Here is a 27,446-nt window from a genome sequence, read left to right on the forward strand (position 1 = left end):
TTTTTTTCTGCAGGTACTAAAGAGAGGAGGGGGGGGGGGGGCTAAGCATTTTACTGTGGGTGCTATGAATCATTTGTTCCTACATTTCTCAACACACACAAGCAGAAGTGCAGCCAGACATCTGCACCACTCACCAATTATGAGGCTAATGAATAGGTGGTATTCTGCTATTCATTTAAGGCATATACAAATATGACATGCGACTGAACGGTGTGTTACAATGGATTCACCGTATTCTGTTTCCCCAAATGTGTATATATATGTGGAAATTATTGAAGTCAGTCTTTGTTCAAACTCCGCTGTTGCTCCAAACAGGCCAGAAGGACATTTTTGCAGAAGTGGTGGTCTTGGTCCATCTTGACTTCTGCTAAGATCCTCTAGCTATCCAGAGCTAATAGAGTTAGCATTCTCAGCAGCACGGCTGATCACCTGCATCCAGATTAATATTTATTTAGGTCTGCTTCCAACATATCATCCTTCTCTGAATCCATCCATGGAAATTTGGGCAGTAAAAAAATAAAAACTTTTGCATTTACAGTGCTATAAGTGGAAAAAAATTAATACCCGATACTCCCCTTAATGTTATACAAATATGGGACAGAAACATGAGGAATATTTTCCTTATATATTTATGGATCAAATGTTTCGCTATACAGGAATGAAAAAGAACAAAGGCAGTTCTAAATCAAATCCACATGAAGCAAATTCAAAGTGTCATGAAGCCAATTTTAACTTCAGGCCTCATGGTGTTAACAAGGACATGAAAAACCTAAAAATATAAAAAATGATCCTTAAAAACATAAAGAATTGATCATTTTAGACTTCAGATTTCGATAAGCTTATTATGGTTCCAGTTTCCTTCTGTAACATATTTCTTCTCAGTACTGGGCCTGGCCCCAACAAACCCACGTCATGTTAGCAATATTATCTTACCATTAATCTAAAAATATGTTACTTACTTCAAAAACTCAATATATTGACCAGCCATACACAGGGTCTCTGCTTACATATTTAAATATTTAATCAGGTAACGAGCTGTATACACAAATGTGTGAAATTTAAAAAGTCATCAGGCCTGCACGTGTGTAGTTGACTGGAGAATAAAAACAAGCCGTCTCCACTTCCATCACACAGGAATAGATGTGGATAGGAGACAGCAGAGGCTGAAAGATAAAGCAAAAAGAAGCAGAAAACATGAGCAATACTGTGAGAACATTTCACTCAAGTGGCAGTTTTAGTACTTTGAATAATAAAATATAACCTCAAGTTTTGCACATACAGTAAAATATTAAATATTTAGAAAACAGAAGTCTTCATCTAAATTAATTGTAATTACCTACAGTGGAATTAAGATATCAGCTTACTTGAAGTCTCCAGCAGGTCTTTACTGGTTTGGTGCTTCCAGCTTCTCACCAGCAGCATCCTGCACCTGATCCTCTGACCAACAGTCTGGCCTCTGCTCATCTTTTCCCACGTTTTGTGGACTTCTCGTTCTGCGGCTACATCGACAGCAACAGGCGTCTTTGCAGGATCAGGATCACCGTTACATCAGCGAATGCTTGCTTGCAGGGTCCAACCTTCATTTTTGTGTAGAGAAAGACTGTTCAGAGCTGCTTTTGTCATCCTGGTCAGGTCCTGTTCAGTCATTTTGGAGCTAAGACAACATTATGGCCGTGATCATTTCCCTCTGCTGTCTCTCTCATCCAAAACACCTAAAGCCACTGGAACGTACGGTAAGCACTGTGTGCCAAAACAAGGGTCTCTTTTGAGGCAATTTTTTTTTTATCAACACCTGCAGAGTTCAATTACTGTTGCAACAATGTATAATAGTTAATTGTATATTGAAACTGGTTGTGTTTTGTGAGGATATCACAACAACCACATGTTAAATAATATTAACTTAGATGTAAAAGAAAATACCAATCTAATATTTTCTTGGGGGTGCTACGAATCTTCCAGCTGTAAGTCAGTCGGGACCTGTTTCTCTCTTTGAGCATCAACTAAAATTTTTGTCCGTTCATCTTTGCAAAATACTTCAAGCTCAGTCATATTGGACGGAGGGTATCTGAACAGAAAGTGTCTAATCTAGCCACAGATCCATGGATTTAAGTCTGGACCTTACCTTTGCCTTTCAAATGCATCAATGTGCTTTCATTGGCCTTGCATCTAACTTCATCCCTCTTCCCCTCAACTTGAACAAGCTTCCCTGTGCATGTCGAAGAAGAAAAAAAACACATAATAACAGCACGATGCTACCGCCACCATGTTTCACAGTTGGGATGGAGTGTTCAATGCTGTGTGGTGTGGGCTGTCTGCAGTACATAACGCCTTGATTGAAGGCCAACAGGTTCAGCTTTGATCTCACCTCACCAGAACATCTTCTTCTACATGTGTGGCGTGTCTCCTGCAGAGCTTTTGTCCAAACTTTAAATGGGGCCTTTTATGGTTTTCTTTCAACAATTTCTCTGCCACTCGTCCATAATGACCAGGTTATGGATGACACAGCTAATAGTTGTCCAGTTAACACATCCCCCACCTGAGCTGTGGATCACTGCAGCTCCTCAAGAGTTACCAGAGTTGCCCCATCACATATTACTCACTGCTTGACTTCTCAGTTTAAGTAGATGGCCATGTCTTTGGGAGTTTGCAGGATGTTGTGGTTACAATCTTGAAAACCACTTAGCCTTCTCATTGCACTTTACAATTTTGCTCCACTTTGTGTTGATCCATCACATAATATCCCACTCAAAGTAAAATGTGTGGTTTGAATGCAACAAAGTGTCGAAATGTTTACGAAATATGAATGCTTTTGTAAGGTTCTGAATGTCAACACAGCCAACTGATTCATTTGGTCAATGTTTGCCCCCCTTTTGTTTAAATATAAACCACGGCTGTGAGTTAGGCATCTTTGGTCGAGGGTGTTGCATCTATGAGCAGCACAACACCAAAGCATCCTCCAGAACAGCCACAATTGGACTTGGGACGCAGAGGGTGGGCTCAGTCTCAATGCAGCGTGTAGAGTGCAATAATTATTATCTGTAATAGATAATCTCTTTGGTCTGTCAGAGTCTGTGGGCGGAGGGTATAAAAAGCCTAATAGCCAAATGCGATAAAGACAATCAGAGTGAAATACAGGCCTTCTGATTTTAAATATTAACCTTGTCTATAAAAAATCATTTGCTGTTGAAGATATTCTACTTCTGTGTAAGTGTTTTATGACATCTAACAATTTCCCCATTACTCCCTTTCCACGTTTATCTGTAGAACAACTTTACAAATGTGGATGTGGTTAAAAAAAAAACATCCCTGAAATAAAATGTGGTGCAACCGACCGCAATGCACAGCATGTCCGTACCAACTAGTTGTCACTATATATACTTTGTCTTTTCAACTGCCTTCCTTTTAGTCTCTTTCTTGTATCATCACCACCACTTTATCTCTTTTCTATGTTTGCACTCGCATAGTTCTCAAATAGTTTGGGACAGGAAAACCGGCATATATTTGTTGTAGAATAAGCCGAGGAGCTGCTGTGGTTAACTTCTCTGCAGCTTTTGCACCGTTTATCACCTACCATCACCCCACACTGCTCCAATTTCTCAGCTTTAATTCCTTGCACTCTGTCCATGCTCTGCATGTTTCGGCTTCATTAAAATCAGGGTTGTCCAAAGTGTGTCCTGGCAGGCATTTGGGGCCATTTTAAATACCTTTAGGGTGATATTTTCCTAGACAAATGAATATTAAATGTTAAGTACAACACAAATTTTTCTAACCATTCTTTTGTTCAAACTTTACTTTCACATTAAATAGGACCACACACATCCAGTGACTTTTACTTTAAGGCAGAATTGAGTTAAACATTCAGTATATTTGGCTAAGTGTATTTTTTCCAAGACAGAGGGAGCCGTGTGCAGTCTTTGTTGAGAACAGGGGACATGTTATACTTTTCTTTAAATAAGGCATAGACATAAAACCCCTTTTCCCATTCTGAATCTACAATCATGTAGACACAAAAATCCTCGACAAAAATGAGACCACTTTGTTCTTTTCATTAAAATACTGCATGTTTAGCTAATGTGCTGGGCTATTAAAAGTTTTAAAGATTGCAATAAACTTATTTGTGTTTTCGATAGATAGATAGATAGATAGATAGATAGATAGATAGATAGATAGATAGATAGATAGATAGATAGATAGATAGATAGATAGATAGATAGATAGATAGATAGATAGATAGATAGATAGATAGATAGATAGATAGATAGATAGATAGATAGATAGATAGATAGATAGATAGATAGATAGATAGATAGATCACATATGTCAAATTAGATCAATCTTTCTGCTGTTGAAGCGTTATTATTGATTCTACTGAACTATAGCACATCGTTTTGTAGACCCAAACCTCAGGAATAATGTTTGAAATGCTCCATTTAGGAGCATCATGTGCAGTGTATGCTACACGCATTGCTGCTGCTGGTAAAGAGGTGTAAAAACCCGTAATGTGGCACTGGCATAATTGTACTCCAACTTTTAGGTTCTGTACATTTAATCCACGAGGTAAAAAAAATCTCATGGTAAGACATCATTGATTTTAATTAAATCACTGGTGGAACAACTGTTGGCACCCCTGAAATCATACATTTATATTTTTTGATAAATGCATTAAGATGTTTTTTTTTTTTTATTAAACTTTTTTTTTTTTAGTGGAGGAGTTATTATGGACTTCTAATTAATGGTTCACAGCCTTCTACTTCCCTGTGGTATAAAAATGACATGCCAGATAGGCTTATTTCAGCTACTAGGGTAGATAAGGACCCACGTTTATCCTGGCATGGGGCACAATGAGCAGGATGGTAAGGGAGGTTAAAGAATCCCCAAAGCTCAGTGTCTGAGGACAGTAGCCAAGACTGGCATTGAGCCAAGGGTCACTAAGTCTCCTTAACAGCCACCAGAGGTGTGTTCTATCCTGTGATCACTAAAATAAACATGTAAAGGAATTATGAAAGACCTTTGTCTCTCTCTGTAAACTCCAGCTTTGTAAAATGACAGTACAAAACAGCAGTGACAGCAATAAGTGTCCCATTGTGCTGTGACACTTCTTTATCAGTGTGATAGTCAAAGCCATGGCCACACCTTAAGTCGGTACCACACATCCACCTTCACCTTTACATCTACCAATCAGTATTGGTAGACTGTAGCTCAGCCCATACACTGAGCTACAGTCTCAGTGTATGGGGAGTGCTGGCCTAGTGGTTAGAGCAGCACGCTTGCACTCAGAGAAGGATGCAAGTACCCGGTTTGATTCCCAGTGCCTGCACTCTGGGTCCCTGAGCAAGACCCTTAACCCCAGAAGGCTTCCCAGGCACCGCACATGGCAGCCCACTGCTCCCCTTGGGTGATGGGTTAAAAGCAGAGATCAAATTTTGTTGTAATGTATGTTTCAATGACATTAAAGATGATATTACTATTATGTACTTATAGCCACTTATCCATATTTTCTTTGTGTTTTTGTTACTAATCTTTGCCTGGGAGTTTGGCCAGACAAAAGATGGCTGCCAGGGCTCAGATCACCTAAATATAGGAAGGGGGAATTGGACTGTTCCACCTGATGTTGTTGGAAGGGGGAATTTGTATTTTTCTTTCTTTATTTTGCATTTCACTTAGGGTTTGTATTTAGAGGTTGGTGTATTTTCATTGTTCTTAGATTAGTTTATTGCCAAACTTAACTGTACTGCTTTGTTTTGTAATTTGCGGTTGTTTGTTAGGTTTTAATTACCCCTATTGTGTTATTGGTCTGATCACCCAGTGTATATACAGGGGTTGGACAATGAAACTGAAACACCTGGTTTTAGACCGCAATAATTTATTAGTATGGTGTAAACAGACATATACAAGTCCTGCACAGTGGTCAGAGGGATTTTAAGCCATTCTTCTTGCAGGATAGTGGCCAGGTCACGACGTGATGCTGGTGGAGGAAAATGTTTCCTGACTCGCTCCTCCAAAACACCCCAAAGTGGCTCAATAATATTTAGATCTAGTGACTGTGCAGGCCATGGGAGATGTTCAACTTCACTTTCATGTTCATCAAACCAATCTTTCACCAGTCTGGCTGTGTGTATTGGTGCATTGTCATCCTGATACACGGCACCTCCTTCAGGATACAATGTTTGAACCATTGGCTGCACATGGTCCTCCAGAATGGTTCGGTAGTCCTTGGCAGTGACGCGCCCATCTAGCACAAGCATGGGGCCAAGGGAATGCCATGATATGGTAGCCCAAACCATCACTGATCCACCCCCATGCTTCACTCTGGGCATGCAACAGTCTGGGTGGTACGCTTCTTTGGGGCTTCTCCACACCGTAACTCTCCCGGATGTGGGGAAAACAGTAAAGGTGGACTCATCAGAGAACAATACATGTTTCAAATTGTCCACAGCCCAAGATTTGCGCTTCTTGCACCACTGAAACCGACGTTTGGCATTGGCACAAGTGACCAAAGGTTTGGCTATAGCAGTCCGGCCGTGGATATTGACCCTGTGGAGCTCCCGACGGACAGTTTTGGTGGAAACAGGAGAGTTGAGGTGCACATTTAATTCTGTCGTGATTTGGGGAGCCGTGGTTTTATGTGTTTTGGATACAATCCGGGTTAGCACCCGAACATCCCTTTCAGACAGCTTCCTCTTGCGTCCACAGTTAATCCTGTTGGATGTGGTTGGTCCTTCTTGGTGGTATGCTGACATTACCCTGGATACCGTGGCTCTTGATACATCACAAAGACTTGCTGTCTTGGTCACAGATGCGACAGCAAGACGTGCACCAACAATTTGTCCTCTTTTGAACTCTGGTATGTCACCCATAATGTTGTGTGCATTGCAATATTTTAAGCAAAACTGTGCTCTTACCCTGCTAATTGGACCTTCACACTCTGCTCTTATTGGTTCAATGTGCAATTAATGAAGATTGGCCACCAGGCTGGTCCAATTTAGCCATGAAACCTCCCACACTAGTGTTTCAGTTTCATTGTCCAACCCCTGTATTCTCTTGTGTGTCATTTCTTTGGAAGGTCAGTTATGTTTGGTTGTGCAGTTTTGCTTGAGTTAAATTTGGTCTTTTTTTTTTTTTTTACCTCTTTTATGAGTCTGGAACCCAGTTTTTGTAAGTTTGGCTTTTTGGGTTAAGAATAAAAAAACAACCACTTTTGAATGAATCCCTGTGACTCCTCATGCATTTTACCTCGGTCTCTCAGAATCAGGAAGGCCCATAAATCGGTCTGTTGATGTGTGTTTTATTAAGCAAGTTAAGCCCGATGAAGCAAACTTCACAAACCAGACTCATCCTTTATGGCAAGCATCTTCAAAAGTGTATTTTTGTGAAACCTGGCGGACGTGCCAGATAAAACAGACAATACTGTGTTGTTACAATACATGTGACACATGATAAACATACTATGTACAAAACAAAGATGACATAGTTCAGATGGTGAGGATGGCTTTAAATTTGGGACGCTGATGAGACATTGTGCTGTTGTGTGTACAGTGGACTGCTTTGGCAGATATGAAGGTGTTTTTTTTTTTTAATTAAGGAAGTATTTCAGAGATGGGATGTGGAGGGAGTATTGCTTCCAATGATTCTCACCCTGAGAAGTTCAGAAATGATTCAGTAATTCTTTGCTGTACAACAAAAAACCTGGGATTACCAGACTTTTTCATCCTTCTCCCACATCCCATCAGATAAAAAAATAAGTGATTGTACTGCGGTTGGGATTTAAAAATGTCCCACATTTTCTAAAGATTGTACAGATTAAGGGTGCTCGGATCTTTTTGAAAATCTCATCAGTAAATCTGACAAAAAAAATAAACACAAAGAAAATAAAAAAACAAAACAAAGAAGAAACATAATTTAAGGAAGGGCTAGCACAATGTGTGGATAAAATCCATCATTTTATTTGCATAACGAGTGTCCCTGCTGCATTTATCCTGATGTCCATGTCGACACGTGACTCAAGGCTTCTATGTCACCCAGCTGTCCATTCTCATCCGCTTCACAGTCGGGCTCTCCCTGCCCTCTGACCGACCCGCATGGAGCGAGTGGAGATCGGGACGTCTCTTCTGCTGATGCTCCTCCCGGTCGCTGCCGTCCTCGTGAGAGCTGCAGGAGGAGCTGATGCTGCCCGTGGGGGACCTCCCTAAGTCTGCCCGGGTGGACGAAGAGGCAGGGGGAGGAGGAGGGCCAGCGTGATGGGTCATGTACCCGGGCTGGGTGAGGTGGTCCCGTGGCGGAGAGATGGGCTCGGCTTTGATGTTGACGTTGTGGTTGATGCTGATGGAGAGATCGGAGCTTGCTGATCTAGAAACACCCAGAGACAGAAGACGAGTCTTAGCTGAGGCTCTGAGAGTTGAGTGACACCGCCATCTGGTGGGGAAAAGCTGCATTTTTTAAGAGTCACTCATTCATGGTTGTCTTTTTGTGTTTATTCTCTATATCAATTTTTATGTTTCCCATTTGCAGACAGGAATGTGACCTGACACTTCTGAATGGATGAGTTGTGTAAAATCTACAGGCTCTCGCTGTTTAAACAAGTTCAAAAATGAGCATTTGGCATCAGGTGTAAAATGGATTTAAAACAAATAAAAATGCGTTTCTATTTCTTTAAGTGTTACTCTAACTTCACTTGAGCCTAAACCTAAACAACAAACTTTACAACTAAGCCACCAACACTGAAACCAATCCAAACCAAGATCCGTGCGGGTAGAAGCCACCAGGTACTGACCCCAAGGAGCTGAGCTGGTGCTGCTCCCAAGCTGTCATGGAGCCCAGAGAGTGGCCCGCTGCCGAGCCGAATCCTGCCATCTCTGCGCTGTTCAGCGAGAAATCTGACCAACAGAAACATATAAGGTATTGCAAGGCAGCATTCAATGGGATTTAGAATGATATATTGCCTCTCAGAAGTATTTCTACACCTTGAGTCTTCATTTTGTCACCCTGCAACCACAAACCTCAATGTATTTTATTGTGATTTTATGTGATAGACCAACTCCAGGTAGATAATAAATGTTAAATGGCTGGGAGATGATACATGGTCATTGCAATGTTTTACAAATAAAACTGTTAAAAATGTGACGTGCATTTCTATCAAGCCCCCTTTGCTCTGATAACCGTCGATAAAACCCCACAGCAGAAGACAACATTCATTAGTCACCTAATTAGCAACCAGAGTAACCCGGGTGTAATTTAATCTCGGGCTTTATAGAAGACTGGTAAGAAAAAAGTCATAGTTGATGATGTTTGCCACAGGCCATGGATGGCCGACAGCAAACACATGGAAGAAAATGCTCTAGTAAGACCAAAATGATGAGGCCAAAACGTTTTGCTCTCCAATGCTGATAAATGATGGTGGCAGGATCATGCTGTGAACCATCATGTTGTTTGGGTGTTTTTAGCAGAGACCAGTAAGCTAGTGTGAGATTTAAAAAATGATGGAGCTAGATACAGGGTATTCCTGGAGGAAAAACTGCTGAGAGAGCAAGAGATTTGAGAGCAGAGATATACCTCCCAGCAGGAAAACAAACTAAAAAATAATGCCGGAGCAACAATAAAATGGCTTAGATCAGGGGTGTCAAACATACGCCCCGCGGGCCGAATCCGGCCCGCCAAACAATTTAGTCCGGCCCTGTGGCTAAATGCATTATCATTATAAAAAAAAAAAAAAAAAAAAAAATTTTTTTTTTTTTTTTTTTCCAATGTCCTGTCTGGCAATGTGGCAATAAGATGCCACAAAGAGCTCATCAGATTTGACTTTCGCAAGTGGACAAGATAAAAGGAAGAGAATGATAAAACAATTATTGAAAAAAACATGTACTTTGTTTAATTGAAAATATGCAGTTCCTATATTGTCCACGAGGGGCGCTGTGTTTTAATTAGCAGATTAAGCTTCAGGTGTGGAAAAATTCTAATCATTTCTTAATTTTTATCTGTTTGATGTATTTTGTCATGCAGGACAGTGTTTTTAAGTTCCAAAAAATGTGAATAAATGTTTTTCAACATTGTATAATCACTGTGATCAGTTCTTATGCAAAATGCACAACTAAATGTTTAACTGAGTAAAAGTATTGTTGAAATTGCACATACTTTCTTAAAAACGCTGAGGTTATTCATAATATATTGTGTAAAAGTGAAATTAACTTAATATAAAAATCAACAACAAGTCCACATTTATTAGTTCTATTTAATCTTGCATTGAGTTTACTCGTGTGGCCCTCTTGAGATCAGATTAAGATGAATGCGGCCCCTCAACCAGAATGAGTTTGACACCCCTGGCTTAAATCAAAGCCAATCCGTGCATTTTCCAACTTTTCTCTTCGTAAATGCTCTCTACCCAGTCAAAATGACCTTGAGCTGTTTTTGCTAAGAAAATTGAGAAAGATTTCCATCTGTAGTTGTGAAGAATTACCCAAAAGGACCAGCCGCTGTAATTACATTAAAAGACGGCTCTACTGATAAAAAAAACTTTAAAAAACAACTATGCTTGGCTTTGTATAGATCTATCATATAAAATCCCTGTAAATATAATAATGAAGGTTGTAATCTGACAAAATGGGTATATAAGCAATATGGTGGCCTATTCTGGTCAGCAGAGGGAGGTACCGCTGTTGTAGCCAGAGGTGATGCTGGAGTAACCCAGACTCTGGTGAGCCAGACTGGGTGTGGCGATGGAGACCACTGGGGTGGACAGAGGCTGGCTGGACTGACTGCTGCTCATCCGCTGGTTGCTCTGAAAATAAAAACAATACGCTCGTTAGGCTTCTGATCTTTTGTTTTACGTTTAGTCCCAGACTGTGTAATGCCCTGTTTTAACCACATGATGTCAGCATAAACCTATTTGCAAAGAGAAACCAGCATGGCTTCTGGGGCATCTTCTATTGAAACAAAAGGATACTGGTAGTCTCAGTTTTTGACTTTATATTTTTCATAATGCCAAAAACATCCAGGAAAGACAGGTAGTTGCTACTTACCGCAAAAAAAAAAAAAAAAAAGTTGAGGTGATATTGAGAGTCTTCTGAACCGTTAGCTAACCAACCAGCGCTTTCAGTCATTCTTCTAGTCTAAGTTTTGCTTTTGATTTTCAAAAAGATACATGCTGCTGCTTACTAAATGCAGACTAGTGAGGTTTGTGAAAAGGTTCCAGGAATTCCCAAAATGCACACTCCATTGATAACTTTGTTCTGATTTAGGCTTTTTTTCACTGCTGCAGATGTGATCATCCAGGCTGAACATCAGGTCTGTTTTACCAGGTTCAACACCCTAAACATTGTAACCAGACCCTGTCTTGATTTCCAGTGGAAACAACACCTTACTTATCACATTACTTATCAAGTAAAGTGTTCGTTAGCTAATGTTATGCGTGGCGGGCTCCTCAACGCATACTTTGTTACAGAGCTCTTCAAAGTTCTGTGTCGTTCCTCCCTGAGCTGCTGCCGCTCCAGCCTGATAATGTGAGCAGTGACATCATCCCAAACTATGTCATTCACTGCTAAATAAACACACACAGGCGCAGAGGGTTAAGCAACCGAAACATTTTAGGAACCCAGAGTTCCTCCCCAGAGACCGTGTTGTTTCCCGCATCTCCCCGGTGCATCGGACTCCACAGACAGCCAACAAGCAGTTCAGCTAACGCGGTAATGAATCTCACACATATAAAGCGGAGAGAGGCAGACATGCTCAGTTCCTTCTTCATGCTCAGTTGTGCTGGTCTGTACAGAACATGCGAGCGTGCATGTATGGAGGAGGGAAGTGAAAGGCAGCTTTGTAAATGATCTACTCAGGAGGCTGCTGATCAAAACAGTAAAGGTGTTTGCTTTAAAAGAGTTAGGAAGTTATCAGCATTAGATCTGAAGATGCAATGTCTTAAGACAGGTTTCAAGCTTTTTTACTCTATAGTGAAATCATGCACTCATGAAGTCCTGTTTTCTAGATGATGATACAAACTCACTGCAGGCTTGAATGCCTTAAATCAGTGTTAATCAAATATAGCTTGGAGAACAGAATGTTATATTTGCTCACCAGTCATTGTAGTGGTTATAGTGGGAAAGTAAAAAAGTAAAGTGCCTTTGCAAATTATTCAATTTATCATGTTTTGTGGCTTTAGAGCCTGTAATTAAAGTGGCTTATTTGAGCGTTTGCACCACTTCCGTTACAGAACATGTCTGCAACTTTGAAACTGTATTATCTTTTCTATTGTAAAGCAAAAAACAATTAGGACAAGATAACAGAAATCTATAGCATGCATAACTGTTTGCCCAGCCTAAAATCAGTACTTTGTTGATCCTCCTTTTGCAGCAATTCTAACAACTAGTGGTTTTGGGTCAGTCTCTCTGATCTCACCACATCTCCCCTCTGGGATTTCTGTCCATTCTTCAAGGCTAAACTGCTCCAGCTCCTTCATGTTGGATGGTTTTCACTTGTGAACAGCAATCTTTAAGTCTAATCACAGATTCTCAATTGGACTGAGGTCTGAACTTTAACTAGGCCATTCCAACACATTTATATGTTTCCCCTTAAACCAGTCCAGTGTTGCTTCAGCAGTCTGCTTCAGGTCGTTGTCCTGCTGGAAGGTGAACCTCCGTCTCAGTCTGAAATCACAGGCAGACTGAAAGGTTCTGCTCCAGACTATTCCTCTATTTAGTACCATCCATCTTTCCCTCCACTCAGACCTGCATCGGGGAAGCTGCCCTTGTGTCTTTTGGCAAACTCATAGTTTGTTTTCTTATTTTTAACACTAAGTAATGACTGGCCACTCCTCCATAAAGCCCAGCTCTGGAGTGTACAGCTTATTGCAGTCTTATGGACAGATCCTCCAGTCTCTGCAGCTCCTTCAGACTGACCTCTGGTCTCTCTGCTGCCTCTCTGATCAATGTCCTCCTGGCCCGGTCAGTGAGTTCTGGTGGGTGGTCCTTTCATGGTAGGTTTGTTGTGGTACCATGTGCTTTCCATTTAATGATGATGGATCGGATGGCGCTCCGGGAGAACATCAAAAAAGTTTAATATCTTTTTCTAACCCCATCCTGACTTGTACTTCTTAACAACTTTGTCCCTGACTTGCTTGGAGAGCTCCTTGGTCTTCAGGGTGTGATGCTTCTTGCTTAGTGGTGCTGCAGCCTCTGGGGCCTTTCTGAAAAGATGTGTCTATACTGACGGATCATGTGACACTAAGATTGCACACAGGGGGACTTTTTTTTTCACTAAGCACAGGTACTTCTGAAAGTAACTGGCTGCCCCTGAACCTTTTATAGGCTTTATAGCAAAGGGGATGGATACATATGCAGATACCAATCTTCATTTCTTCATTAATTCTGTCTCATTTCACTTTATCAACTATCTTTACCAAATCCATCAGGGTCCAATGTAACCAAATAAGTAGAAATAGCAAGGGGGTGAATACTTTTGCAAGGCACTATATTTATCAGCAAAAACATTAAGCACCTATGTAATCATGAAACTAAAGGCTTCATGGTATACGGGTGTTATTAATGTGCTTCTGTACCCAGCCTGCAGTCATGCTGACTGTAGCAACTCTCAGGAAAGGGATGAGTGGCACACCTCTAGTGTCTGTGCTGCTACTGTTTGTGTGTTTTGTGATCGGAAATATTTTCAAACAGCAGAGATGCTCCAAAATCATTTTGTCACAGTCACAGTCAGGTCTCAAGTCTGGAAAAATAAACATTGTTTCATCAAATCCATTACATTCAGGTCACCTCTAACTCTGCATCGCTGTAGGTTAAGATTCCTAACCTGTTTGTCTTTAGGCCTAAATTACCGCATGGACGTTTTTTCATTACATTTCAATCTATTGATTTTCATGAACAATTATGTCTTAATTTTTAACAATCAATTCCGCGAGGAAGAAACTGCTAAAGGCTACGTTATCTTATTTTGAAAATATAGCAAACATGATATATACAATATTAGAAATATAAGCAAAAGTTTATGGTCTAAAAAATAATAGAAGGAGATTGAAACCTGTTAATGCTACATTTCTGAAGGATTCAAACAACGCAGTTTTTCGTCTTTGTAATAACGGAGTTATCACCTGTTCAAAATGTCCACTCCTTCATTATGTATTGCACTATGGCACTATGGAGGGTTTTCCACCACTCACTCTGAGCTGGAGAATTAAAAAAATAATAATTGGTAAACTGTTTTGAACATCCACATTTAGACATTTGATTTTAACTAGTAAAGATGTTCACGTTTGCAGTATTAAAAACATTAAATAAACAAGGCAAAGTATAGTACGTAATTGAAAAGAGAGTCAGACTTCTAAATTAAGAAACTGGAACCGTCTTATTTTGATATTTCCAACTGGAAGTGGTCTTGTAATGTTGCAGCTTGTTTAAAGGAAAGATAACGTCAGCGATGGGTTATGTTTATTCTGTTTCCTTAATTGTCCAAAGTTGCTTAAGACAGCATTCATGTGGAGAGGGAAACATTCATGGGGTAATTAACATGAAGCTACAGCTGTCATGAAAAGAGTGTTATGATCCATTAACATCCCATAATTATCCACCAACATCAATCTTTCAATCAGCTCTGCCAGACAACCACGGTCCGTTCTTCTTTTAGGCGAGGAAAACTCGTAGGAGTCTTCTTGTGATTCATGGTGAGTGTTATGGTAGCTAATGTGGGGTTATTGGGTGTTGATTCCTTTTGATTTTAAAATATCACCCTGACACTAATGACTAATCCAAGAGAAAACAATTACATATTGTTTTTATATGCAATATTTCAAAATCAAATCAAAATAACAGACTTTAGTTTAGAAAATGTTCAAACGTTCAAAGAGGCAGAGGCTTTTAAATACCGGCACATCCCATCACTACAAAAAAAAAAAAAAAGTTTAAACTTGCTGTTTAACCCCATCACTATACAGTCCTTAATAAGACAAATGTTTAAAACCTGAATTTATGTTGGTAATCAACTTAAAAGCTCAATTACTACATAGATTCATTACACAGAGAGCAAAGTATTTCAAGCTGTAGTTTCTCTGGTAATTTTGTTGATTATGGCTTACAGCTAGAGGAAACCTTAAATTCAGATTTTCAGACAATTAGAATGATAAATAACACCCAAAAAGCGAAACACAACAGTTGTAGGCCGGGTCCAGGATGTATCTGTGTATAGTGACTTTACTCACTGTCTGTGCCTTGTGACTCTTCAGCTTCTATCAATATGTTTAGACACAGTATTCTGTGAGCAGCCTACTTTGTTACAAATGGCTTTTTCTGGGTTACCCTGTAAAGTCAGAAATCTTCCCCATGACTGCGTAGGCCATATCATAACATTTTGTTTTATAAAAATACTTTTATTGGTAGCATTCTAATAACCTGAGGAATAGAAGCTCGGGTTTTCACAGGGAAGCCATAATCACCAAAATTGTCAAGAAACGAGGATTGCAATCAAAATGGACTTGAAGTCATCAAACACGACTTCATAGCGGCTGCATGTTTAGGACTCAGGTAATCCATACCAGCGTCATTCCTCTGCAGTGAGGGATGACCACTCGGAGGTCGGTTTTGCGGCTGCTGGGCATCAGGCTGCTCCCTTGATGAGGAAGAGGAGGAGGAGATTTTGGTGGTCCGATCTTCCCCAAAATGCCTCCAGCACTGGAGCCCATGAATCCATTCACTGAATAACAGACATTTGAGAACCAATGAAAAGGAAATCCCAAACAGTCTGCAGACAACATAAATGACTCAACAAAACATGCTGTTTACAGATTTTAAAGTAATCCTCCTCTATTCACTGAAGAACCTGAAAAAGACTTGGAGACGTCCTTTAATATCGCAAAGCATTCCCATGAAGCGGACCCATTAATTCATCTTGTCCGCAACAGAGCTAACCCTAATGGCCGAATGGAGAAAGAGCAGCTATGTATTATACAGGAGATGACGATAAATATTTGATTTGCTCTCTCTCTCTCTCCTCACATTACGTAATGGCTGCATTTCTAGGATTCAGCTATAAGCAAATTGTTGAAGGGGTTGAAGACCAACAGCATGAAATAATACAGCAAGTATGCATTTCTCTTAATTTCCATGCTCAGGTCCACGCTGATACCTGGAGCAACACTGATCTTTTTAGGTTGCCATGCTCCAGAGAATTAACTCAGCCTGCTTTAAAAAAGCTAAACATCTTGCATTCATGAGAGCCTCATCACAGAAATAGGACCCCATCCATGACCTAATATATAAAAAACATAGGCAGCTCAGGAGGTGAGGATCCATCTCAAAATTGCATGCATTGCTCTGAGACCAAAGGAAGTAGAGAGGCTTCCTGCTACAGTTTGGATTCAGCAGGTACCCGTCCAGCCGAGCACCATTTCTTCATTTACGAGAAGCTCATAGAGAGCATCACTGGAATTCACGTTTATCTGACTTAGCTGAACCACGACCGCCTATAGCTTTACTTTAGAGTCTTTTGAGAACAAAGTGGCAGCCTGCTGCATTGGAATAAAAACAAACTGTAGGTAGGATTCCAATATGATTCCTTCTGATTGGTCTAAGACACAGTATCTACACAATGCTCTGCACAGCAAACCTTTACCAGCATTTATCCAGGTGCTGATCTGATATTATTAATATTATTATTATTTTTGGGAATTATTGAGCAGTATGCTGTAGCAAAGGAGGCAGAACAATATCAGAGATGAACAGGAGGCTGAGTACAGGGAGCTGGTGGACTGCTTTGTGGCATGGTGTGGAAACAATCATCTCATCCTAAATGTCAATACAACACAAGAGATGATTATAGATTTCAGGAGAAACAGGGACAGGTCCTACACACTATTACCATCCTGGGAGAAGAAGTGGAGGTGGTGGAGGAGTATAAATACCTCGGTGTTCACCTGGACAACCAACTGGACTGGAGACGCAGCTGTGAAGCTGTCTACAAGAAGGAGCAGAGCAGACTGTACTTCCTGATGAAGCTTAGCTCCTCCAGGGTTTGCAGCGAGATGCTGCAGGTCTTTTATACGTCTGTTGTGGATTTTGCCATCCCTTTCATGGGTAGCAGCATCAGAGCCAGCGACTTAAAAAAAACCTCAACTGACTGATAGAGAAGGCCGGCTCTGTTCTGAGGACTTCTCTAGAACCTCTGAAGATGATAGTGGAAAGAACGATTCTTCATAAATCCTAAGCATCCTCTTCATCAGACTGTTGTGCAACAGAGTGCCTTCAGTCAGAGGCTTCTCCAGGTCCGCTGTAAGACAGACCGCTACAGGACATCCTTCCTGCCTGCAGCCATCAGCATCTACAACGACTCCATGATGAAACCCCTATGAGTTACACCAGCATTTAATTTGCCTTTGGGATTGATAAAGTATTTCTGAATAGAATTGAAATTTAATAAAATAAAAACAGCGTTTCCCTTTCCACAACAAGGCTGAAACTGAGGGTGATGATCACTATTGCTGACTTGCCACAATGCTGGCTTTCCAGTTTTGCTCCAGTCCAGCCAGATTCTGAAGGTGTTCTCCTAGGAAGTGCAGTGCAGCCTAAACAAGTGCTGCCCTTTTTAAAGGGGTCCTTGTTTGGAGCAAAAGAGTGAAGCAGAAACGATTAGGGAAGCCAACACACTGTGGTCCCACCCTGAAGCTAAGATGTGAGATACTGCAAACTGGAGGCCTCATGATGTCATCAACAGGACAGAGCCCAAAGTGAACAGACCATAATCTTACACACTGACCGACCACAAGAAAACAAAGTGTCTGTGTGTAAAGCGCTCTGTGTGTCAAAGCATGTTTATAAGATACATACCAGCTGCTCCAGATCCATTGTGCAGAGCCAGATCCGAACTGCCCTGCAGGCCACCTAATGGTGAGCGCACACACATAAAATGGCTCTTTAGGGACTCTTTTATGACTTTATCCACAGCATTTTTTTTTCACAGACCTTCGTGTGTTCTTGAAACTTTTCGTTTCTTTAGATACATTTCAAGTTCAGTCAAAGGTTTCACTTCTGAGGTGCACGAAGTGAAAGCTGCTTACACCAAAAAAAAGACTTCTATTCTAAAACTGGCCTTTTTGTTAAAGAGACTCTCAAAAATATATATTTTTAAAGCTATTTAAAAAAAAACAAATGCATAGCAAGTACACTATTGTTAGACATTGCTTGCATTTGTTTAAATTCACATGACAACAGACCAGATTTTGCAGATTTGTTGTTGTTCACAGTTATTGATACAGACTTGAATTAAAGTCCTCTTTGGACCGCCCATGATTTTAGTGTCACTCTGTAGCTCATACTTTCAAAGCATAAACAACCCAGTGAGACAGACCTGTGTTTCCAGTGCTGGCAGGTCTTTGTGAGGCGTTTGTGTGTCTGTGGGGATGTGGGTGAGGCGAGCAGAGAATCCCGTTGTCAGACAGGACTGCTGTGGCTGCAGCCAGAGCCTGGGAAGTCACTCCTCCGGCACCATGAGCATAGGCTGTGCTGCCTGATGCTGCATGCATGAAATGCTGCGACGGCTGACCTGTGGACTGGTAGGAAGGAAGAAGAAAAGAGATCTTGATCAGAGCGCAGCCTGTGTCATAATAAGTATATGAAATTTCTCAAATGTAGCTTCTCAAAGGAATCCAATAAGATAAGATAAGATAGTCTTTATTGATCTCACAATGGAGAAATTCACTATTATTTGATCATCAATTCTTCTGCACCAACATGGAAACAGCAGGAGAAACAAAACGAAGACCAAACAGTCGCTTACTATTTTATGACTTTTCATCATGTTGTCAAACTCTTCGTTGATCTTTTTGTATTTCTCCTCTGTGCTGGGGGTGAGGACATAGGAGCTGTCATTGTCTGGACTGTCGCAGCCTCGGTGCTCCTTCTTATTCAGGGCCTGTGGGTAAATTGCAGCACACAAAAGCATAAAATAAAGATTGGAAAAAAAAGTTATTTGCATTTGTAATAAAACCTAATTATCCCATACTAGCTGGTGGTGGATGGACGAGATTTAAAGCTGTCTCAAAAGGCATTCAAGACACTTATATGCATAAGCTAAAATAAAAGCAATAACAGAGAAATAAACATGCAATAATAAAAAGTTATTTGAAATATTGCACAGAGAATTCCCGTTAAGCTGTTCTCTCTTCCATTATTTCAATGGCAGCCCGTTCATTAATTCAGCTCAAACTGCAGCATCGCCACAGGTAATGAAACTTATGTCAATCTTTAAAGCACGTCTTTAATTTGATGTTTAAGCATCAAAGCTCAGTGGCTTCAAAATATCGATTCCTTATTTTGTCTGACTCTGCAGTTCGTCTAGAGTCGCCATGGGCCTCTTGGCTGCATCTCTGATCAGTGCTGACATTGTTCGGCCTGTAAGTTCAGGAGGACGGCCTTGTCTTGGTAGGTTTACAGATCTGCCACACTCTTTCCATTTCCAGATGATGGATTGAACAATGCTCTGTGAGATGTTCAAAGCTTGGGTAATCTTTTTATAGCCTAAGCTTGCTTTAACTTTAGCTTGCTTGACTTCTCCACAACTTTATCCCTGACCTGTCTGGTGTGTTCCTTGGATTCCATGATGCTGTTTGCTCCCAAATATATAAGATATAAACAGAAGTGGCGCCATCTACTGACATTATCATGATGCCGGTTTGCTTAATTAATAAAACAGTATTAAATAATCCCAGACCGAGCATGACCCTCCACAATACCTCGCAGTAATCAGAAAATTTGCTCACGTCAATCAACTCTGCGCTCACATTTGAGCCATCAGCTTCAGCGAACACCAACATTCATACTGTATTCCCAGCCACATTACAATCTTTTCCCTCTTGGAATCATATATTGTGTTTTTTTCACTGGATCTTGGACAATTCTTCATTGTTTCGCTGGGAGATGCTAATAACAATTACAAACTTTGTATGTAAACAGAGTGAGCTACTGACATAAATAAAAAAAAGTCAACGAGGCTGTGCACCTTTAAAGATGAGGCATTAAAAAAGGCAGAGACATTAAAGACGGTAGAGCTATTAAAGATGGTAGAAACATTGAACATGATAGAGACATTAAAGACAGCAGGTACAATAAAGATGGTAGAGGCATTCCCCAAAATGGGTGCTGCAAGAAGTGGTTCAATCAAATATCGACATGAGTGGGTGGATATAAATAACACTTTTCAGGTTTCTATTTATAAAGTCAAATTAGGAACCATCATTTCCCTTCCATTTTACAACCGTGTGCTACTTTGTTTTGTACTATCACATAAAATCCCAATAACACACTTAAGTTTGAGGTTAGAGTGGTACAAAATGTGTAAAAGGGTGTAAATATTCTTTAAAAGGAACAATAGCAGGATGCATGTGACCCTATTGTGAATATTCTAACCTAGCTAGTAGCTATCACTGATTAATCAGTCCATGGTAAAAAGCAATCTGCATCCATAAAACACATCACAGTTTTCTGATAAAAGGAAACCTGACATTGTGCTTTAGCAAAACACTTGCATGCTCAGTTTGACTTTATCAGCCCTGGATGATTTCACACAGAAAATATAATTTTCCACACATCAGCTCCACCCTAATGGAGCAAGATATTTATCTTGAAAGTTTCAAAGCTCCCTTTGGTAACTCCCTGGGATCAAACAGAGGTGGCTTACTGCTGTACCAGTCTGTTTTTACAGCTTGAAATTAGCTGAAGGACAGCGGCCCTGTTAACAAAGCACAGTGTCTTCTCTCTCTCTCTCTCTCTCTCTCTCTCTCTCACACACACACACACACACACACACACACACACACACACACACACACACACACACACACACACACACACACACACACACACACACACACACACACACACACACACAGCAACAGACAATCTTTGAGCAGCCATACAAACTCCGAGCTTTCTAACGGCGCTGATGCACAAATAAGGCATAAAAGGAAACGTTAAAGGAAGGTAGTAAAGGACATCAGGGCTGGATTACACGGTTTGTGGTGGGATCCTTAAAGAAATTTCTGTAGTATTGCCACAATGAAAAGCATATTGCATTCACACTAATAGTCACAATTTGTTATTTTATGTCATTATATGTAGTTTCCCAGTTTAAATGACATCTAATCAGACTTGGTACAATCAGGATTTTTGCTATGATGAAGTTTAGATTAATAATACAGCGGCAGATAAGTAGATGGAATTTAATGGCACCTGCACTGGTAGACGGGTCGTACAGAAAAGTCTTGACGATGACATGAGCGCCCCGGCATCCATCATCTCATCTCTGCTCCTCTCATTATAGGTCAGGGCATGAAAAGGATGGACTGACCAAGCAGCACGCCCGGCTGAGTGTCTGTCCAGCACATGGCCTCTGCATTCTCAGACACTGGTAGTTACTCCAAAGCTTTAAAAACACACGCGAGTCTATTCTCACCACAGACCTTGAACGCCACTTTCACAGCCGGTGACCTCTCAAGGAATCACACGCTCGGCTCTTGTAAAGCCGTCGAGCAATTTCAGCTCGCTTGTAAACTTCTAAAATAGATACAGATGTGTTTGTTGCTCTCGTCTAGTAAGGAAAAATATATTCGCTTTATTCTTTTGACAATGATGTGACTTACAAAAAACATTGCAATAAGTTTACAAGCTTTGCACTTCTAAAAATTTGACCCCTACATCTTGGTAAAACCGCTCAAGTTCAGTCAGACCGGATTGAGAACAAAAAAAATGTAAAAATTAAATCCCACCATGAATTCCACAACAACCTTATAGTCTGGTCTCAGGAATATTCTTTTGTATCAAAGAATGTGGCTGTAGGTTTACACCGACCCTGGAAAAGTGCTCTTTAAAATTTCCAGGTCATTCCAGTGTCTTACACTACCCTGCTTGCAACTATGGTTGGAGCTTAAGTGTGCAAAAACAATTGTTTTGCACAGCTTCCTGCATGTGCTGGTGCTCTGTAACTCCAGGGTGCTTAATCTGCCAACGCGATTCAGCCTTAGTTTGTGAAATACAGCGATAACAAATGAATAAACATAAAATTATGGTCCATCTGTTAAGTTTCTGCATTGTTCTCAACAAGTAAACACTCATCTTCAGAACCAACCTCAGCCCAAAATGGTGACGTGCACCATGTGATCTACTTTGTGTAGTTAGCGCTGGTTAGCACCCGTAAGCTACAGAGAATACGGGCAAAGGTGCTCCCTCTGCGTTTATTGCCGTTGGCTGCTATGCTAGCAGAGAGAAGGAGAGACCCATCCAATATGGCGGCGACACAGAATAATGCACTCCAGCACGAAATGAGGCGTCTACCTGTATAATTTACCCATGGAAGGAGCTCAGAGTACAGCAAACAGATAAAGTGAAACGTTCAATCTTCTTTGAGCTTGTTCAAGCAGCAACTGCAGCTTTCCAGCCTGGCATGTTCACGCCAGCAGAATTTCCTGAATTTGCAGTACGTACTCTCACGTTAATACTTGATCTCAAGAGTCTGGTGGCCCGTAGAGGTAGACCCCATGCAGCCAGTCAAGGAGGAAAAAATCAGTACAGATCAGATGGTTTGGTGTGTTCCAGCCTTTAGTTTTAGGTAGGAAAAGATAGTTTTCCTTGGTGAAGCAAAAGTTATAAACAATACCTATAGGTACCTGCAATAATTTGTAAATAAACAACCGTTTATACAGCATTTTTCCGGATAAAAATCGCAAAGGGCTTCAAAATAAAACCAACCACAAAACAACCCAAAATAAAAGGATAATAAATATATATAAAAAAGCAGAAATGCAACATCATAGCATAAAACTAGTTAAAAGCCAGTTGGAACAAATGGGTCTTCAGCTGCTTCTTTAAAGAACAAACCGTGTCATGACAGCACAAAGATGAAGGCAAAAATTGGGACATAAGAATAATAGGTTGATTTAAAGATGAGCTGTGCACATATTCTGTATCCTGCGTCTCTGATCAGGGGCCTGGCTCAATGAGCAGCCCAGGTGGGAGGACAGCAGACAGCTACAGGCTCCAGCTTGGCACTTACGGCTACATAATGGGGACTGCTGCCATAGTATAGGGTCTACTCTGCTAAAGATAATCAAACAATGTGACGGAATAAAGGAAAGTAAATATCCCTATAGTAAAAAGCAGACAGAACATGGGACAAAATCTACCAACCTATATTTTATATAATACCTCATTTAAACCTCAAAGTGTATTTATCTGCACAACAGCTTCACAGCATTTTGACTTTTCACATTCAATTTTTAGATTTCCTGAGCTTTATGCTCAACTTTCAAATGCAGACCTTTCCTGGAAAAAAAATGCACGAGGACGCTGATCATTTATGATACAAGCACAGAGAGGAGCAGAGTAGAACAAGGACATGTGGGTCGAGCAGGATTTAGTCCAAGACTCACACGGTTAGATAAGTCCCCATAGACGGGGGTTTAAAGCACTGCATCATGTCTGGTCTCTGAGGACTATCTCTAAGTGTCTGTCACAGGATCTAAGGGTGTGTGCCTTCTTATCATCTCAAATGTCAAAGCTGGCTTTAGTGGATCTCCACAGGCATCTGGAGCGTTGCCACCAAGAGGCACGAGCTGCACTGTTAAGAATCATAACATGTCAGGGTGATGTCTTGTAGCTCTTGGGGCTGGATCAAAGCCATCCCTCTCCCCGCAGCGAGCCTTTTTCAGCCGAGCGATTGCCCTGCAGCCTAAGAATAGGGCACAATACATGAGTTTTGATCCGACACATCACTGGCAAAAGAAAGCTGCTCAGCTAACACTTTCACAGGCTGGAGCAGCCCCTTACATTCCCTGCAAATGGCTCCTGGGAGCGAACTAAAACAACAGCTGAGCTGTGTACCTAGGTTTCAGGTGTCACCCGGTTGTAGGCTTCCCTCTCTGTTAAACTTCTCGTTCATCTCTGCGCTCTGCTGGCTGACCTGACTGAACTGCATATCTTGGACAGAGTCTCTGTTGTTGTTGAAACTCTCACTCTGCTGGAGACAAGCCTGGGTCAATTATAGCGACAAAAGCAAACTGTCAGGAAGATTAACTGAGCGGCGAGGCCTTTTGGGCTGTTTTAGATGGCAGCGGATCATCCCTTTCTGCTTTGGAGCTTGATCTTTGAAGTGTTTCAGGTTATGACCTTTTAAATCAGTAAGAAAGAAAGCGTTCTTCATACACAGCATGCGCTGGGCATGGGCCTGTATGGCATTGTCACAGACGGACAGCCTTTAATAAAATGGGCCTTACACAAACATTTTAAACAATAATGATTAACGTGATTTAATTGTTTCTATTCATAACAGAAAATCAACAAATTTCCTGCCGCTATACGATTATAATGTTGCTACCTATAGCCCTTATTTATTGGTACTTTGATTTTGATTCACTAAGACAAAGGTACAAAGGGTAGTTTAAGTAGTTCAAGTACTTAGTGAGCCAAATATAACACCTTTTTACTCTTCTGCTTTTTATAGAGTAACAGAGTACGAAAAAAAGCTGATGTTAGCAGATTCATTTGTCAGGCTAACTGCTCGGGTAGCAAGGCTTCAGTTGGCTGCTTGACAGACATGCTATTCATAGAGTGCCAACTATAGTTTTAAAATAGTGCGAATGGTGGCGCTCCTTTAGTTTCTGCACCGTGACTGTCCAAATAGCCAAATTAGTCTTTCTAGTTTAAAGGCATAGTTATAGAAGAAGAAATAAACTGTTCAATTTGAAGACAGTAATGAACATCTCTAAAAAAAAAAATAGATCTCATTATTCTGCCATCGAACAAATACAAATAATTTAGGAATCCTAGTTTGATTCAGTCTCACACAGTGAGAAAAAAAGAAAATATGTGTTTTATACAATGTGGTTTCAACTGTAAATGTCAGGGGTAACAATGTAATATGTCACAGCAGCAATTAGAATAATTAAAGCTTTTTTGTTTTAAATAGCAAGGTTGCCATTTTGGTTTTATTTTTTAGTAACTACTGTGATAATGTAAAAGAGTATTGCTGTAAATAACTTTCAAGGGCTAAGACTGCATCTTCTGCCAGTTACCTCCTTGTTGTTCAGTCATATGCTGCAACTTGTGAGATGTTGTACAGACAATGATTCAAGAGCCTCTGGAGCCACATTCGGCTATGATAACTTGTAGTAAGTTGTTGGCAGCTTGGGCGGATGTTTATGCACACAAAGCTTTCATTTATCATTTATCAGAAGACTGGCCAAAATGCCAGCTGGTTTAATGTAGTTTAAAGTAGCTGATGCCTTGACCAGAACCAGTCGAGGCGTCACCGGTGTCCACGGAAGCACTGCAAAAAGGTATCAAAATAAAGTTTTGTGAGTCAGTGAGTCTTTATGGCTGCGGCATTATTCAGGGGTCAAAGGTCAGTACCACTTGCACACTGAGTTGGCAGAGTTTTTACACCAGATGCTCTTCTTAAACCAACTGGAAGTTAAACCCAGGGCCCTGGATTTGCTCTACAGATGTACTATGAAAACAGCTACATTTTACAGGTTTTTATCCTTATGTCGTGTGTTAAAGTACAACAGTAAAATACATTATTTCATAAGACGTCCTAAGCTGAAAATTGTTTTTTTCTGTGTTTTTTTTTTTTTTGGGGGGGGGGGGGGGGGTGTATTGCAACACTGAGAACAAGCGCAGATATTTTCATTTATCTAACCACAATGCAGCACGGTCCACAGATAATTGTGCAAATGAGCTCTGAGATGTCATTCTAGCCGATGCCACAATTAGGTTGCTTTTTCACTAAATATGACCCCAAAATAAAACAGCCCATTCTTAGAAAATGACTAAAGATAAAAAGTGGCCGTGTCACTTCAGTTGCAGTTACCAGAGATTTGAAATTCTGATTAGAAATTTAAAGATACTTCTTTAAAAACACAGAGATCAGGTGAGAAGATAGAAAACCACGAACAATGACAAGTACAAATATGTTTTTTTTTTTTTTTTTACAGATAAAATGTATAATTTGTTCAAATGAACAAGTGTTTATTTCTTTAATGTAATCATTTACGATGCTGTAAAATAATTTTTAAAACCTTTAAGACAGGAAGATCAAGCTTATTATCAGAAAAAAGAAGATTTTAGCGACTTTAAACGTGCCGTGGTTGTTGGTGCCAGATGGGAGGGTCAGTATTTCTGAAACTGCTGGTCTACTTAGCTTTTCATGCACAGCCTCTCAGGTTTACACAGAATGGTTGGACAAAGAGAAAATATAAGGCTGAGCTGCAGTTGTGTGGATGAAAATGTTGATATCTAAAGTCATATGAGAATGGACAGAGTGGTTCAAGACAGTAGCAGAGCAACATAGCTAAACAAAACTCAGTAAAACCAAGGTAAGCAGAATACCCTCTCCTATGGTGCAGCATGTGGAACCTTGAAACAGATGGGCTACAGCAGCAGAAGACCACACGAAGTGCCACTCCTGTCTAAGAACAGGAAACTGAGGCTACAATTCACATGGCTCATCGGGTCTGGCCAATAAAACACGGGAAGAATGTGCACTGAGTCCTGAGCTCAGATGGCAGGGCCAAAGTTCAGTCTAAGCAGCATGAAACCTGGATCAGTCCTGCTTTGTAGTAAAACGTGCATCCATATGGACCCAAATCTGAGAGGATTGTTTCTGACACGCTGCTGATTTTATGTCACGAAGAATTGAGGCACCTCTAATGTCAAAAGCAGGGTGAAAACAGTATTTGCATTTTAAACCAGATTTTTTTTTATTGAACCAGGTGAAAGACCCACTGAGTTTAGGGATCTCTTTCACAACGGTGACCTGGCCAAGAAAGGCAGCTGCACACTGAAATTAAATGATTAAATGTAGCGGGCAGCTTGGAGGCTGAACAACAGCTAAAAGCTAAAGTGAGTAACTGAATCTACAAATAACCAAAATGCAGAAGGTTGTAGGACGGTAGAAGACCCATCTGGATTACGTACTTTGTGAGTGGTGTGTGAACTGTGAAACAACTGAAGCCATAAACCGAGAAAAAAAGTGTATTTTGGTACGTGTTCCACAAAGATGATGCAACAACAGCGGCAAACGTCTTAAAGATGATCTGAAACATGCTGCTGACGCTAAATTCAAAAGGAACCCACTTCTTTTTTCTTTTCTTTTTTTCAAAAATCTGTCTTGTCGTCATTTTCAGCTGATTCAAAATGCTGCGGCAAGAGTTCTGATGAAAATCAACAAGAGGGATCATATTTCTCCAATTTTAGCTTCCCTTCATTGGCTTCCTGTTAAATCAAGAATAGAATTTAAAATTCTCCTTCTAACGTATAAAGCCCTTAATAATCAAGCTCCATCATATATCAGAGCTCTGATTACCCCGTATGTTCCTAACAGAGCACTTCGCTCTCAGACTGCAGGTCTGCTGGTGGTTCCTAGAGTCTCTAAAAGTAGAATGGGAGGCAGATCCTTTAGCTATCAGGCTCCTC

General features: G+C 40.6%; 1 protein-coding gene across 3 annotated transcripts in view; it reads right to left on the bottom strand.

The window, feature by feature from the left end:
- Positions 1-7,268: 7,268 nt before the first annotated feature.
- Positions 7,269-27,446, bottom strand: part of LOC105934150 (myocyte-specific enhancer factor 2A) — a 53,324-nt gene continuing 33,146 nt past the window's right edge. For all 3 annotated transcript variants that reach the window (XM_012874013.3, XM_012874012.3, XM_012874014.3), the window contains 7 exons: positions 18,760-18,894; positions 18,331-18,532; positions 17,811-17,864; positions 15,524-15,681; positions 10,645-10,771; positions 8,771-8,873; positions 7,269-8,346 (listed from right to left, as the gene is read on the bottom strand). In XM_012874013.3, coding sequence (XP_012729467.2) covers positions 8,010-8,346; positions 8,771-8,873; positions 10,645-10,771; positions 15,524-15,681; positions 17,811-17,864; positions 18,331-18,532; positions 18,760-18,894 — 1,116 coding nt within the window. In that variant the 3' untranslated portion in view covers positions 7,269-8,009. The remainder of the gene's footprint in view (positions 8,347-8,770; positions 8,874-10,644; positions 10,772-15,523; positions 15,682-17,810; positions 17,865-18,330; positions 18,533-18,759; positions 18,895-27,446) is intronic.

Source organism: Fundulus heteroclitus, chromosome 21 (assembly GCF_011125445.2).
Source record: "Fundulus heteroclitus isolate FHET01 chromosome 21, MU-UCD_Fhet_4.1, whole genome shotgun sequence".
In the NCBI taxonomy this organism is placed as follows: Eukaryota; Metazoa; Chordata; class Actinopteri; order Cyprinodontiformes; family Fundulidae; genus Fundulus; species Fundulus heteroclitus.